The sequence below is a fragment of the Atractosteus spatula genome, chromosome 1 (assembly GCF_055471065.1).
Source record: "Atractosteus spatula isolate fAtrSpa1 chromosome 1, fAtrSpa1.hap1, whole genome shotgun sequence".
Classification (NCBI taxonomy): Eukaryota; Metazoa; Chordata; class Actinopteri; order Semionotiformes; family Lepisosteidae; genus Atractosteus; species Atractosteus spatula.
The window spans coordinates 36,877,764-36,894,902 of NC_142706.1; the positions used below are offsets into that span (position 1 = coordinate 36,877,764).

General features: G+C 36.9%; 1 protein-coding gene across 1 annotated transcript in view; it reads left to right on the forward strand.

Moving 5' to 3' along the window:
* The first annotated feature begins 5,759 nt into the window (after positions 1-5,759).
* The window catches only part of LOC148840839 (serine/threonine-protein kinase 32B-like), a 141,642-nt gene continuing 130,262 nt past the window's right edge, over positions 5,760-17,139 (forward strand). The window contains exon 1 of the mRNA XM_088912625.1: positions 5,760-5,821. Coding sequence (XP_088768751.1) covers positions 5,770-5,821 — 52 coding nt within the window. The 5' untranslated portion in view covers positions 5,760-5,769. The remainder of the gene's footprint in view (positions 5,822-17,139) is intronic.

A 17,139-nucleotide genomic window follows, 5' to 3' on the forward strand; every position in this document is an offset into this window, starting at 1 on the left:
TGGTTTTGAAATGCTACTGGTTCAGTCCAAAGCAAAAATGTTCAATTTCCAGAAAGCAGACTGTGAAGGAATGAAACAGAACTAAAGAGACGTATAATGGTATAAGACAGATATGAAAAAGGGAACAGATAGTTATTCATAGAAATGATCTAAAGGCAACAGAATATTGCAATGGAGACTTAATAAATAATAAAGATCTTTCAGTACAACAGCAGCAGAAGAATTGTTAGGAATGAAATAAAATATAACCAGGACAATAATAGGGAACTGTGAGACAATGAGAGGGAAATGGCTGATGGGCTAAATGAGTATTTCACTCAGGTGTTCATTCAGGAAGAAGTCAAAAACATGCCTCAGGCAACAGAAGGGCACATTTCTATATTACTTATAAGCATAGAACAGGCATTGATACTTGGGGTATTAGAAACTAGAATCACTCATGATTAACAAATACCCAATGTTATCTTTCCAATTGCTCTCAAGAAACTCTTCCAACAGTCACTTGACACAGGGCTAATACACAAAGAGTGGAGAATTGTTCATGTATTGTCCGTCTAGAAAAAGGGTAGCAAAATTGAACCAAGTAATCCTACACCAATCATTCTGACTTCTAATATATTTAAAATTAAGAAAACAGTTATTAGAATGAAATTTAGAGAAATTCAGAGGTGACATCACATACTAAGTAATTATGAACATAGATTTGGACTGGCCTAACCAGTAAAAGTACTGTATGTAGATTTTCAGACAGTTTTTTAAAAAACGTTCCACATAAAAGGAACAGGTGGATGTTGAACATTGGTGGTGGTGGAGGGGAGTCCCCATTACCTGTAAAGCACTTTGAGTGGAGTATCCAGAAAAGCATTATATAAGTGATTATTAGAAAAGATTAATTCTCAGTGGGTAATTAGGGAAATCCATGTGTTTAGATTGTGAATTATAGTTTTTCTCAACTGTGGCTCACATCATCAAAACCCATAAGAAACATTTTCAACAAAAAATTGTAGACAATTTATTATTGCTTTCACACAAAATCCAAATACCAAGCACCACTTGTGTAAAATGGTAAAAACAATGCTCTACAAATGACACAAAAATCAATTAGAAATATCAGGTCAAACAAAACTCGGTTATTTGCTCCCAGTTAGTAACAATTACTCCCACATACAAACCCTATTACACACATGCATGTAATCTTCCTTAAATGTGAAATTATCGCTCAATTCATAATCACATAGAACGGAGGTCACTATTGAGGTGGTTTTGTGTCAAATAATATAGAGGCAGCTATTGTTGGCCATGTGATAAATAATGGTCTATTACTGTGTGAAGCTGGCCAAAGGGTGCAGACCAATTTGATTCATTCAACTGTGGCATCATTTGTTAGAATATTCAGACTTGAGAATAGGTAAGAGATCCTACATAACTTCAAAGTACAATAATACCTTACTGTATGAAATGCATGTATGGAATTTTCTCTTATTCTATACGCTTCAGCAGAATGTATTGTTTTCCTTAATAGAACTGCCAAAAAAACCCTGTTCTGCCTGCCAAGATACCAAGGCACTTTCAATGCTTAACAGGAGGCTGCAGATGTTGAATTGCTGCTTGCAAGCAATGCCATACATTTGCAGGACATCCAGGCAGCTATTGTTGAGGACAATACTGTCTTCTAATAGTATCTGTACCGCAGCATTTGACACGGTGTTGAAACACCACCACCTTGGAATGCAGTTCTGTATGGTTCCCTTAGAAATAGTGACAGACTAAAGGAGCTGAGATATGAGTATGTATGAGTAAGGCGTCATCATACAGTAGTTATGTTTTATCTTACAAAATATCATTGTATTTAATTGTAGAGACTTTAAATCGTTTTGTTTATTCTTCCCTTAGAGGATAATGAATCTAGAAGCCAATGTGGTGCTACATGTTTCTGTATATGTGGGTTCAATATGACCAAAGTCAGGAAGCATGGGAGGAACACTATTGGTCACAGGGCAACAGTTAATGTGCCTGGTCACAGAGGAGTGAATATAAATGTGTGTGGCTATCTGAAGAGGTGGTGTTCTTGCCCACATCCTTACAATTGTGCCTTACAGCAAGATATGTCTGATCATGTTTCTAGATGTTCAATGTACAGTATAAAACGGGTTGCACCTGAAGAGGGACAGGAGGTTGGGGCTTAATAGTCTAAATTTTGGTGATATGGAACAATGTTCCCTTCCTACCACTCACCTAAAGTGAGACTGGTTTGAAGCCCAACCATACATGTCTATGCAATTCCTCCCTCCATACTCTCCAGTCCTTAACTCCATCAAGCAGTTCTTGTTGCCTGGCGATGGAAGGCCTACAATGAACATCCCTATGACCAAATGTCACTACTGGATGCTACAAATGCAGCTTTTCAGGAGATCTCTGTAAGGGACTGCCAGGGGTGGTCCAGACATGCCAGGAGGTCTTTCCCTTGCTGCATTGCCAGGGAAACCATGCTGTGTGGTGTTGATAAACATATGGTACTGTATGTGGCCTGACGTGCATCATAGAATGCACTAAATGTATGCTTTTTTCCTATTTCTTTTTATAGTATCATTTGTTTTCTAGCTATATTCTTTGTTATAGATTTTATTTATGTTTTTACTTGGAAAATATATTTAATGTAGACTTACAGTATTTTTGTTTGTTCAAGTACTTTTAATTGTTACATCAATTTCTTCCAATTCCATTTCTTCCTCTCAAGTCTCAGTTATGAGTATCTGAATACATTGGTTTCCATTTATGTTACAAAATATTTCCATTTCATATAGTTACATTATCAATGAGCAGGTCACAGTAAAATCGCATCCACAGTGCCTTTTGTTGCATGTAGTTCTGATGATGATAGTGTTTACTGTTTCTTTTTTAAGTGACTTGTGTGTCACAGGAGCCGGTTTTGACTCCCATGGAGTGCGTTATTAAAAACCCGTAAAAGAGGAGGAAGGTACAACGGGGTTAGGATGAGTTGACAAGACAGGGGGCGGTGACTGTAGTGAGCAGGTGCACGGGGGAAATGTGGTAACAACCAAGTCCAAGGAAATCCAAAAGGGAAGTCGGGGCGCAGTCCGCAATCCAAGAGCCGGGAGATCCATCCAAGACAAACGGTTAAAAAGGGGAACCGGGTCGGAACCGGCACAGGAACAGGAACTAAAACATAACGGGACCAGGTACTCTGAATCCCAGACACAGGCGGTCAGGACGCCGGGGAAAAGGCCTGCCTTCGGAGAACCCGGAAAATAAGCAAGCCTTGTAGCATCCATCTTCCAATATTGAGCCCAGAACTGCAGAGACGTTAGGCTTTTAACCAAAAAGCAAACGAGACGCACCAGGAAATAATATAAATTAATCATAACCGAAAGGGGTAGGAGCGCCCTCTAGAGGAGGGATGTGGAACGTAACATTGTGCAAAGAGCTATTCATCTGATGATGGGTTATATTGTTTTGATTGCGTTATTTGCTTTTGTGCAATGTATTTAACATTTCTAGTAACTTTTGTGTCTTTTTCACAGTGTGTCGTTTGGACAACACAATTCATTTCTGGGGGCTGAGTTTACTGTTTTGATTTTTATGTGACTTCTGTTTCAAACATTGTGCTCAAGCAGTAGAAATAAACAGAAACAAGAGAGTGAAGATAAGGGATGAATACACAAATTGGGATGATGTCATTAGTGGAGTACCACAGGTATCTGTACTAGGACCGCTGCTCTACAGAAAAGATATTGCTGATCTGGAATTAGTCTCGACAAGAACATCCAAATATATTCTGGGGCTTAACAGAATGTCAGGTATTGACAGACAGAGGTAACTGAGCCTTTTTAGTTTTGAACACAGAAGACTGAGAGGACTTGATACAAGTGTTCAAAATCCCCAAAGGCATTGACAAAGCCAACCCAGCAGACTTTATCTGCTTTACCAGCAGAATAAGCAATGGTTCAAGTGAAACACAAACCACACGACACATATGGTTGTCATATGGTGAAAGTACATTTAAAACTGAAAAAAATTATTATCACGCTATAATGTGTGTCACTTTCCCTATAAAAACTGAACCAGTTAATATATGACTTTCTGTTCATATAATGACATATTATACTGTAACGCATATGGCCACCATTGCAGGTTGTTTGAGCCGGCTTACCAGCACAGTGATGTCACCGTCCTTCCCTGTGAATAGCAGGGACCGCAGCAGTCGGGCTGACAGGAGATTTCCCTTTAGCTCAACTGGCTGGGTCCCTGTTGAGTGACGGCGGAGACCCGCGTTCGAGTCCTCGATGGTGGGGGGCCGACTTGAGGCAGCAGAGGCGAGGGCACATTCCCACGTGAACTCGAGAACGCTACAATACAATATAATGTAATGACATGAATGTAACAAATGGGGACACAGTGGCACACTAGTTACCATTGCTGCTTTGCTGTGCTGGAGGCTCAATTCTTGGGGTGCTAACTGTGTGGAGTTACTCCAGATACCTCCCAAAGTCCAAAGACATATACAGCATATAGGATAATGTGTGTGTCCTGCAATGGACGGGTGTCCCATCTAGGGTGTATTGCGTCCTGCGCCCATTGCTTGCTGGAACAGGCTCTGGCTCCCCTGCAACCCTGTATTGCATAAAGCAGTTAGAAAATGGATGGATGAACATTAATAATTTTTTACTGAGGAAATAAAAAGGTGTTTACCATTCAGTTACTTTTGTTTTAATAAACACAAGAAGCGCAAAACAATAAGAACATTAACTCAAAATTAAGTAATGTTAAGTAATGAAGTTTCTTTTACATAGGCAGCAATAAAACGGGCGTCAAACGGCTCGACATTTCTATTTTAAAAAGAGAAGTTAACTGAGAAAAGCAAAGCTGACCAGTGTGATTTACTCCTTTGAGTTCTGATGGATTTAGAATGGCTGCTTACTTTTCAGTTGTATTTGTATTTCTTTGAGTTTGAAGATAAAGATCTTGTAATGTTTTAAATACTGTACATACAAATCTATACACAAGTCTGTGCGTGCTCTCAAATTCCGCCATTAGCGCACAAACCACGTTAGTTTGGATTCTCAGCAGTAATAAGGGAGAAAGGTTTCTTTATTTAATGTAATCAGCCAGTAGCCACACGTGTTTTCCTTGCTCGGTCTAGCAGAATATCAATTATGTATATTTTGTCATTCTCGCTCAAGTGTGTAAAAACCTCTCTGATTTTTCAGAAGGTCTCTCGCTGCCTCTAAGGGTTAATCGGCAGTGAAGCCGCTTTCACACCACCTGCCAGTTGGGTTTCCATAATTTCCTTTATCAGCGTATCAGTGTTTGAGAAAGAAGTGTTTCAGTCGTTTCAATGAATTAGATCCTACAGGGTATCTACATTACCTTTCCCATGCAGACAATTTCTTATGAAAAATATATCAAATTAGTCGCTGACTACATTGACTTAAAAGCTATATTTATTGTTTTTGTTTCGAAGGAGAAATTCAAACATTAAGGTTTGCTTTCACTCGTTTTCCTTCCAGATGCTTAGTGGAGAAGATTTAGAATCGCATCTGGTTTAGGCTTGTAACAGACTGTGGTTCGAGACCATGGATGAAAACGCGTGGGTTTGTCATTCTTTGTAACAAACAACGAAAGGAAAAAAAAACAATTGAACGTGGAACTTTTGCTTAAAAGAATAAATATATATATATATTTCCCGTGGGATGCTCGTGGCTGAAATAACAGAAGATTTTCTTGGGGTTGTGGAAGAAGCTCCGGAATATGGGCGCTAATCACTCCCACAAAACTCCAGTGTTTGACGAAAACGAAGATGGTAAGGAGCTGTCCAATGTACTGTTTCGATGAAGTGTGTTGTGCATGCGCTTTCAAGTTGTGGTGTTTTAAGTTTCTACCAAAAACTAATTTATTTTGCATTTAAATCTCTCTACCGGACTTTATTTTTACAATACTACCTGTTCTGCTTAGTACGGTTGAATAGCGATATAACAGAGAATTGTTACCTTTTTGTTTTGCAACAGGTTAGGACTGAAGACTGTGTGTAGTGAATTTACGTAGTGATACTCTGGATCTGCTGGTCGTTATTAATTAACATTATTGGAAATTAACATGGAATTAACAAAATGGGTTATGTCTTAAGCGAAACCGCACAACCAAGCAAACATCCTTTATGCGTGTCCTTTCGCAGATCTTAACATTATTAATGCCTTACGTTCACGAAACCCCTTCACTAACGTAGAGACACGTAACTTGCTTTGAATTCGATGTTTCTCGTTGTATATTAAAGCTGGTGTTTTTATATGTTAGTGGTAATTACGATTTTTGGTAAAAACGAATAAGTTTATTACTTATTCTTCAGTAAGATCACTTTTGTCATACGTTTACCGTGTACTACAAATTCAACTTGTCATTTGTATGTACGGTATTTTCACGTGGAATATTAACATTTCTGCGGGAGCTTTCGGTATACCCTCAAGAGTAAGAACCGATAATCTCTGATTTCCCAGAGTAGTATTTTATCTCCCCTAACAGAAAAAGAAATCATGTTGAATTAGATTCTGTCAACTATCAGGTATTGTGAAATAAAGGATTTAATATAGAGGCTTTCACTCTAAAACTGTTTCACTGTGGAGGAGTCTATTATCAACCGGTGGTCAGTACTGCCATACCTATTTTTCCTTTGAGATATGCAGTTGACCTTTACAATTAACGAACCTAAGTGTAATTACAAATAATATTAGACTAAATAAAAGCATAAAAACGGTGATGACAGACATGCAGTTAAAAAAATTAGCTTTCCTTAGAAAGGGTTATGTCATTTTATAATGTCCAATTGCTTAACAGCTTGTATTGTTTCTACAATTACAGCATTGTTACTAATTGTACTACTGTAAGTCAACAAAACATCACTGCAAGGATCTTATTAAATGTTGTAAATTACACTATAAACTATTCTAATGCAGTACATCAGTGCCTCAGCTTACAAAACTCCTGGATTGCAGATGTCATGAACGGAACAGATCTATTAAGACATCACCAGAGTTGAAGCACAGGAAAATACTGATTATTTCTTTCAAAGCAAATACTTAGGATAGTAGACCTTATAAAATAGCTTTGGAACTGAAGACAAAATGCATCATTGTAGTTTGTTGAATTTTGTAATACTGGATAAATATCCAACATTTTAGTATTATAAACATGTCATTTAAGGTATAAAATGACCTTTTTATAAATGTATATGTGTATATGGGCTTTAACAAATGTGATGTTTTATACATCACAATTCTTAAAGTCCATTCAAATGATAATACAATGCACTCAATGTGGTTCATTTGTCAATATAGGGAAATGCTAATCTCTTTATATGTCAAGAAATCCTGTTGTGTCATGCTTGTTTTTTTCAGTTTGGACAAGCATAAAACAATGTTGGCAGCATGGTGGCACAGTGGTTAGTATTGCTACCTTGCAGCACTAATTCCCTAGTTCATTCCCTGGGGGACTATCTGTGTGGAGTTTCTAGATCTTCCATGTGTTTGCAAGGGTTTCCTCCCACTGTCGAAAGACATACTGGCAGATTAATTGGCCCTGGGGTGAATGCTTGTCTGCTCTATGATGGACTGATATCCCATCCACAGTGTACCCTGCCTTCTTAACCCTTGCTTGTTGGAATATGCTCCTGCTCCCTTGGGACCCTAAATTCCTGAATTGGAAGAAGCAGTTAGAAAGTAGATGGATGGATAAATATATATGCACTTATTATCAGCGCTCTGCCAGTTATATAATATTTAGGTAACCTGCTTTCAGGGATCATTAATAGGATGCTCGTCATTTTAACCATGGGCTTTAACACTGACCATAAATGTAAAATGATTTCTGATATTGATATTTGATATCAATATCATAGCATGATATTTCTGAAGTACATTGTTAAAAGTGCACTGTGTATTATTAGTATGACTGGATGTCCCCAAGCTGCATGTTGCAATTGGCTGACGATTGGGTGTGTTTGAGTTTGCCCGTCTATCCTCAGCCTGTTATACAACAGCAATCTCAGAAATCTGGCTGAGCTGGCAGAGTTGTCACATCATTCTTCCAAAAGATGCTAACACTACTGTGGGCACCATGGTCTTGCTTTGTGAATAGGAAGCAGATGGCTCTCTGACACAAGACACCAGGTGCAGTCCTTATCTCTCTTTTGCAGGCAGCTGTAAAGCTGAGCTGACTAATTAATCAATTAATAAATTGCATTGGTATAGTGCTTTTCACCCCAAAGGATCCCAAAGTGCTTCATAGTTAAAATAGGAGCCATTTAAGCTGTTACTAAAGTGCAGCACCCATCTGAGAGGTGTACAGCCTCTATATTGCACCAGCATCCATTCTACACAGCACAACTGGGATAAGAAGTGACACATTACTTCAATTGATTTTAGGGGTAATTTAGCATACTAGATTGTTAGGGTAGAAGTGGAATTTAGCCAGGACACATGGATTAACAACCTTACTCTTTGGAATAGCGTCATGGGTTCTTTAACGACTAAGCAGTCAAAACCACAGTTTCACATCCCATTCATATGGTGATGCCTCTTACAGGACAGTGGCTACTGATTTTCAAACTCAGAATACAGCACACTTGTTGTGTAGGTTTAGCTACACTATATACAACAGCTAATAGTTTGGAATTCCATGTTTCATATCACATTAAAACACAAAGCTGCATAATATTTATTTTAAAGTACTTGCATTACACCTTACACTATTAGATATGTTAAATGCATGTTAACTACGTCTTTGATCACATACTGTAGTTTTATACAAATGTGATCATCTCCAATACATTTTTCAAAACTCATTGTACTCCCACATAGATATGACAAGAATTAACATTCGGTTGCTTGAAGGGTGTGAGGTTAGTGATAACTATTAACCCCTGTCCAAACCTATAGAATATGGACAAAATTTCAAAACTACAAGAAGACTGTTCTCCCCTTTGAAACTAGCAACAGATGTTTGCACATATTAAAACCTTATTGAAAAGCTTTTATAGCCTGAAGTAATAAAAAACATCCGTATGCAAAGGAGTTTTTCAGAGCAGAATTGTGTACGCAGCATGTTCAATTTATAAATGGTCTGCATTCTGTTATTAGATGAACAACAATCTTGATTTGGACAGTGATGACTAACATTATTTCATCAGTAATATTCATTCTGATATCTCAGACATCTTGAAAAATATATTTTCTTGCATTCTGTATAAAACACATTGAAACTCTTAAATAACACAGTTTTTCCTTCTCTTATGCTCTTAGGACCTCTGGGTGCACTACCCCAACCCTAAAATAACCTGCCCTGAGACTGTACTGTCTTTATCTCTTGTCACCAACCATCCCTGGGTCAGAAAATGATGAGCTAAGAGTTAAAAAATTATGACATCTGAGGGAGATTCCAGTAGCTATGAATGCTCCTGGATTTTTAAGTGGACAGATTGTCAAACTGCATTATTTCTGGCAACATATCCATGTCACCTCATTACTGGTCTTTCTGTTCTTTTTATGGTAAAACAGCAAGACTCTAGACAGCTGAGTGCAAAGGTCACATTTTTAAAAATTGCATTATTTCAATTTCTTCAAATTATCTGTTACTGTTAAAGATTCTGGTACAATTAAATGTATTTCAGCATTTTTACTGACATAGTCTAAAAAAGCCATGGAACTGAATTTTACTGGATAGCATTTGGAGCACAGGATGGGCACCATAAGGGCAAAGATGATTCATTCAAAGATGGGCTATGTTATTATTCCAGTCAAATTCAAATCTACTACACTGGCATAACAAAAAAAATGTTTCCAAAGCTTCATTTATGCAGTGGAAAATGAGATAACACACAACCATTCTTTTTTTAGAAATGGATATACCAATAACCCTTCCTCAGTAAAACTGCACAGTAACACATTCCTTCCATTATTAAGGAATGCATTATGCCCTACCAGACACTATTAAGGAACACAGTTATCTATCCCAATGAAGTGGCACAATAGCCCTCTACAACAGTTAAGGAACATCTTACCTCTCCCCTTCAATATTAAGCAACATAGTAATTAATAATCTACAATTGATTATCAATTTGTATTGTTTGCACTTTTCTTCTTGAACAAGTGATATGTTTCATAGAGCACATTAGACAATGTTGCAGACTAATTTAAATGGCTGGAAAACAACACCAAAATTATATTTGTCAATTATAGTACTGGTAGTTCCTAGTTAATAAATATTGAAGGTAATTTCACATCAAAAGAAACAGCTCTTTAGTAAGGTTAATAAATATAGGGTTTTCTCTTTTCCAAATCCTTTAGTCACAGCTGATATTTACTCTGTGTTCTGTACCTTCACTGACATGTTTTATACTGCTCTCTCATCATTAGTTGTACAATAAAGGTAGAAGAAACATCAATTGTAGATATACGATGGGAAACACTGAGCCCAAAGAATTTATTTATCAATAATTCAGTGACAACATGGGCACACACATCACCACAATTTTGATACTGCCAGTACTTCCTAGCTCTTCCACACTGTTCCTGTTTTGGGGAAGATTGCACAGTCTTCTTCATTCTAAACTGCTCTTCACTTGGCCGTACTCACACACAAGCTCATTAAATCCTCCCACCAACTCTTCACTCTCTGTCCTCAATAACCACCCTCCATGTCACCCAAATCACCCTCTACACTAAAATTACTACAACACCACAAGGCATTAGAATATTCAGCTCTATTAACCTTATGCCAACCAATTCTCATATTTCCTTCTACTCAGTTCTTTGCTTTCACTCTTTGCCAAGCGCCAGATCTTTACAAACAACCCATAACTTTTCCCCACACATCATGTTTGGCAGTTATAATGACTGAACCTCTTTAAAAGAAGGCTATGAGGTTATCTGATTTCAATATTCAAAATCCTCAAAAGCACTGACAAAATCAAGTTGAAAAGGACGACACAGGTGGAAACTATGAGAAAGTGCATTTAAAGTTATGAACAGGAAGCATGTTTTTACACAGCGATCGTGGGAGTCTGGAACAAGCTCCCTCACCATGTGGTCAAAGCTGACATATCTGCTGGACCAGAACCTCTGATAACTTAACAGCAACCAAACAATCTAGATGAGCTCAATGTCCACCCCTCTTTTGTAGCCTTTCTTATGTTTTTATTATCATGTAAAATGTTGTTTTTTCTCTTACAATTTCACTCAGTATCTTCTAGTGTATGCCATTAGTGAATACTAAAATAAAGAACCTTTACATGAAGAAAGTTGTGATATAGAAAACTGCAGTAAAATGCAGGGAATACCTTGCCTTTCTCAATTTCATTACAGATTAATTAAAAATGGCAGTTTCCATAGATATAGGACAAGAAATGTCCCAACAGGTGCATTGATAGGAAATAATCAAGAATAAAAAATATAATTTCTGTTCATATGATGTTCTTCCCTCAATTCAGCATAGAGAGAGAGACGCAATAAATTCAGAAGAGTATAAAAAATGATTAAATTCTCCATCAACTTCACAGAATCTACAGTATTAGAAGACACTGATCGAGAGGCTTTAGTTGATGGGCAATGTAATTTAAAAAAAAGATGTCAAAATATGAGAAGTTTTCACAGTTGCAAATAAAATGTTTCCTCCAATACCTGAATAGAAATCTGCAGGAAGTGTAGTGCCAAATACAGTAACTGCTGCTACTCAGCATCTGTGGAGAATTACAAACTACCTTCAAAAATGCCTTAATCCCTGCAATGATTTTATTGTAGGCTCTGCTAAGGAAGCTTAAAAGAAAATGCTTATTGTTGAGCATATATGGTGTGAAAGTATGATACAGTAAATAACTGTAAGGGAGGCTACTGTATACATACATGTATATTTATTTTGCTGTTCAGTATCGTTCTTTATCAACCTCTGACATCTAAAAGAGTGTATGCATTTTTGCCAGTCAAATGAAATAGGTGAGTACTTTGAGCTTTAAAATGAAAAAGACTGATATTTCAAGTGTATTAGTTCTTAAGATAATACTGTGTGTTGCAGCACAATGTTTCAGTTTTTCTTTAAGCATTCACTTACATATATAGCACCTTAATACTTCTGTTTATCTCATAGAGCTGTTCTCAACCTATCCTTATAAAATTATCACTTAACTTTATAGCATAGGTATGAGGTTAGATGAATAGCTTGATGGGCTTAAGTATAGATTATTGTGTCCTGAAACCTAGTGTGTGTTTAAGCTAAGAATGTGGTTTCTTTTTTAAAGAAACTGGTCTAATGTCACACAAGGTGAAACATGTGTTGCCATGTTGAGTTTGTAGTATAATTTATATGCTGAAAGTATTAGAGTATGCTGGTTTCAATAAAGATGGAGATTTTTCTATCATTTTTTCTATCATTCGCCTTTTTACATCTATCTGGGTCAATTATTAGTTGTGCTAATGAAGAAAAATGAGCTCACTTTCAGTTAGGCATACTGACATCTGTTTGGATAAATAATTCAGCATTATTTTCATAAATACCATACATTTGGGATATTCTCACATGTGAAATTTTTAAGCCAGCCCAAGAGACTTGAATGAGGTGCACTGTAGTGAGTTGCCAAGAAGATGACTCTGTACAGTTATTTCATAGAAACTAGTAATGCACTGTCATTTGATTAACATTTTAAACAATGGAACTTAGATAACAAAGGTAAGTAGATGAATGACATAACAGTACATTGTATGACTGTGGCTATGATAGGTATTTTGTAACACAACTGCTGCACTATTTTAAGAGGCAAGCAAATAAAAGACTTTGTATTTAACTGAGGCCTAGAGCCTAACATGTCAAAGCAATTCCTGATGATGAAGTCACAGGACAAAGGATAAAATAACGTATTGGTAGGAGATTGTAGTCTTGCCTTAGAGCTGGATTAGACTGTATAGGATACAAGTGATGATTTGTAATACTTCGTTTTTTCACTTTAATTCAACCAGTAAGAAAAAACAGTACCTTTTACATATTGTAAGGTTCTTACAGAGGTACTTGCAGTTAGTTATAATAGCCAATAATATACGTCATAATACAAGGAAAATACAAGAGTTTTTCATCCTCATTGGAAACTAGAAAATGTACTTGGTTAAACAGTTTTAATATATGACTTGGAGCTGTACGTTATCTAGGAAAAAGATTTGCGCAGTGTCATCATTGTTTCTCAATGGGAGAGAGAAACGTCTGCCAGATAGCAGCAGTGGTGGGAATGTCAGAAAACACAAAACGTTTTTTCTTTGTATTAAAAAAAAGTTGAAGAGACAGCACAAGGACTCAAATAAAAGCCCTGAAGACAGGCAGGATAAAATGACAAACCAAGTCAGTTAATCAGTTGGAACCTACCTGCATCTGGTACTAATAAAACCACATGAGATGTTGTGCTTATATTCAAGTGGCTAAAGAGTTATGATAAAAGCTACACGTATTCTTTTCAAAAAGGAATCTAAATTTGAAGAAAACATCGTATCATATTTCCACAAAAATTAAGAACAGGATATTATTGTAGAAAAATTCTAAAATAGCAAGTTATGAACTTAAAATACCCCCACGGAAATGTAAAGTCACAGGATGCCAGTCCATTGCAGGACTCACAGACACAGAAATGCACTCACACCAGGGCCAGTTTTCCCAGACACCAGATAACTTACCAGTATGTTTTTGGACTGTAGAAGAAAACCAGAGATCCAGGAGGAAAACCATATAAACATGGGGAGAACATACAAACTCCACCCAAATAGCAGCCCAGGTCCAAAATTGAAAAAAAAATATTCATAAACTATACCAAAACCAATGTGTTTCATTATAGATCAAAGCATATCTGCAATAATATCTGCATATCTGGTATCTTCACATTAATGTCCTGAAAAATTAAAATATGGAGATGGTGCTTTAAAATCTAACATCTGAAGCCTCTTCAGTGAGTCATATGCGAGTTTCCCATCTCACACAGATGCTGATATCAGCTCAGTCCCTAATATCCTGTATCTAGCATCAGAGACCAGAGTGACAAGTCATGTAGTGACAATGCCTGGTCACGTGAACAGCTACCCAGTAACAAGGTGGCTTCAAAATAGTTCCCTCAAGAAGAAGGAAGTGAATGTGTATAAAAGAAAAAATCTTTTTTTTTCTTTTAATATCAATACTAGTGCTTTTTTTCCCACTTGTTCATTTAATTTAAGAGTGTGACTGGACAGTTAGGTATGCACTCACATGTTACACTGTAGCTAATAGGACGCATGGCCAGCAATAGTGCACTATGTTACAGAATTATTATTATCATATGCTAAAAATGAACAAATTCCATCCATTTTATAACCACTGAATCCAGTACAGGGCTACTGGAGGAGCCAGAGTCTGTCCTGGCAATCAGTGGGTGCATCACATTCAATTCATAGTTTTAACTGACAAACATTAATATCTCTAGAAAATACTTTAGCGGGTATTGAAAACAAATGAAGACATTTTGCTTTTCATGATGCTATGATTATTAGTGCTATCCATCCAAAATAGCAAGGCAGGATACACCCTGGACAGGATAACAGTCTATCACACACACACACATTTATATCAGGGCAAATTTTCCCAGAAGCCAATTAACCTACCAGGAAATCAGAGCACCTAGAGGAAATCCACATAAACACAAGACAAATGTACAAACCCCAAGCAGATAGCACCCAAGGAATTGAATCCAGGGCCCCAGCACCATGAGGCAGCAATGTGAAACACCGTGCCATCATGATGTCCAGAACAAATAATTTAACAATTAAATATTGTCACCCTAACATGTGTGCATTTTACTCAGTGATGATTCGGAGAATGCAAATAGGCTTGAAAGGAATCTGGGTGTTTGCATACATTTTTCTGTGTCTCCATGACAATATGGGACAAGTAATAAAAAAGCAATTGGACTGTGTGAGTGATACAGCTAGAAGTATGGAATTTGACTCCCAAGACCTTATGCTTAAATTTGAACTGATTTAAAATATTGTGTTCAGTTTCAGCCACTTTACAACAAAAAGGATTTTACAGTCTTAGAAAGAGTTAGAAGAAGAGCATCAAGAATGCCTTCTGGTGTCAGGGGATTATCATTTACAGACAAGCTAAAGGGACTAAATCTCTTCATGCTAGAAAAAAGGGGATTGAGAGAAGATATTGATCTGATCATGTAGAATTCTAAGGGGTATTGATAAGTTCAATTCAAGTTGCTACACTGAAGATCTGAAGATCTGAAGAGAGAAACAAGGATATGTGATCACACATAGAATTGTAAAATTAATTTAGCTGGCACAGAGAGTACAAAAACAATTATTTACACAAAGAGTTGTAAGTAACTGGAATACACTAGGCTTCACAGCTATGTGCTTGAAGTCCATTACCTAAGTAACTTAAAGAAGTACTTGGATGAAATTTTATCTATCACACTACCAAACAGATAAAATGTATTCTCATCTTTTCTGTCTTTCTCATATTCTTAGTTATTCCTGTTACGCCCTTAAAAATATGTCTGGGGTTGGACCAAAAGCCGCGACATAAAAAGAACACCCGAGAGATCGGATTCCCCTGGGAAAACAAATCAATTGTACTATCATCGCAAAGCCAGGGAACCAGAACTCAACGTTCGTATTCAAATAAGGAGGGGAAAGACAAAAAAAAAGAAAGAAAAGAACACCCAAGCAAAGCTCACTGACTATAATTAAAAATAAACAAACTAGATAGACTAGGGAAAACACGGTGGTCGTGCCTAAACAATAAGGACGTACCAAAAAAAAAAGTCTTCCGCATTCTACGCCTATCTACACTAGCTAACTAACCAAACCAAAACGAAAACAAAAAGAAACATACAACATGTCTCATGTCCCCCCCCCCCCCCATCTGCAGTCTTGTCTTCCCCCTTTAAATGCTCCCACCTCATCTACTTAATTAATTAATTGGCAACACCTGGGAAAAGAAGCGAAAGCAATTAGAAAAAAAAAACCAACAACACTCCAACCAAGGACCGTAACAATTCCATCCATTCACCATGTTTAATTCATTGGTAATATTGCATATAACCTTTGGATGTTTACACTACCACTATTTTCCCAGCCATGTGAAATCCCATGTACAGAATCCGAAAAACACAAAAAAGGCTGAATAAAGTCAGGCAAACTGATTTGCTGGGCTTGTTACACCTAAGGATCAGACAGGAAAAGAATAACTTACTTTGGTAATTTCTTGTTATTTCTTGTGTAACATAGCAATGTATGATTTGACAGACATTTTCTGTGACATACTGTTCTTTTGTTTTCCTATCAAACCTAAACTGAATTTACTGACCCCTTTCTTGTCATTCAAGAGATCCCATCAAATGCATCTGATGTCTTCTCAACTGTGTTATAGTTTCTGATATAGAACTATATACCTAGGGTGATACACTGAGGCTATTAAGCTCATATCACTCATGACCTGAGCCAGAACTGAATCTATGTTGTTTTTTTTTACATTGGCTTACAGAGTCGTTCTGGGAGATTAGTCTATAATAGCACCATTAAAATAAATGAGGTCTGCACTCACAATGAACATGAGGGTTGATAGTGACAAAAACTGTTTGAACAGCAGAGTCCAGGCCTTGAATCACTTCAATGCATTCTCTCTTTCTTCTTAAATTTTTACTTCTTATTCATTACTAATTGAGCTTTAAAACTTGAAATAGCGAACGATAACAGAGGATATTAATACTGAAAAGGAAGAGGAGTGGTAAGCATTAATGTTTAAAGTTGTATGCTACAGTACTCATTTGCCCTCTAACTCTTATCAGAACTCTTTAATCTTGACAATGTTCTGAATCTGAATTTATTATTGAAAATTTGGGGTACCTAGGAAAATATAAAACGGTATATAAAATGACCTTTCTGTTAAATAGCAAATATAATCTTAGCTGTTTTTTCCTTCTTAGCTGAATTCTACTTAAACGCAGGTACACTAACAGATGGCAATGTTTAGCCTGAAAATAGTCAGGTTGTTGCTAGGAGATTACATGCACTTGGTAGGGAATCAATTAGCAATGTCCTGGATGAGTTACCTTTGTCA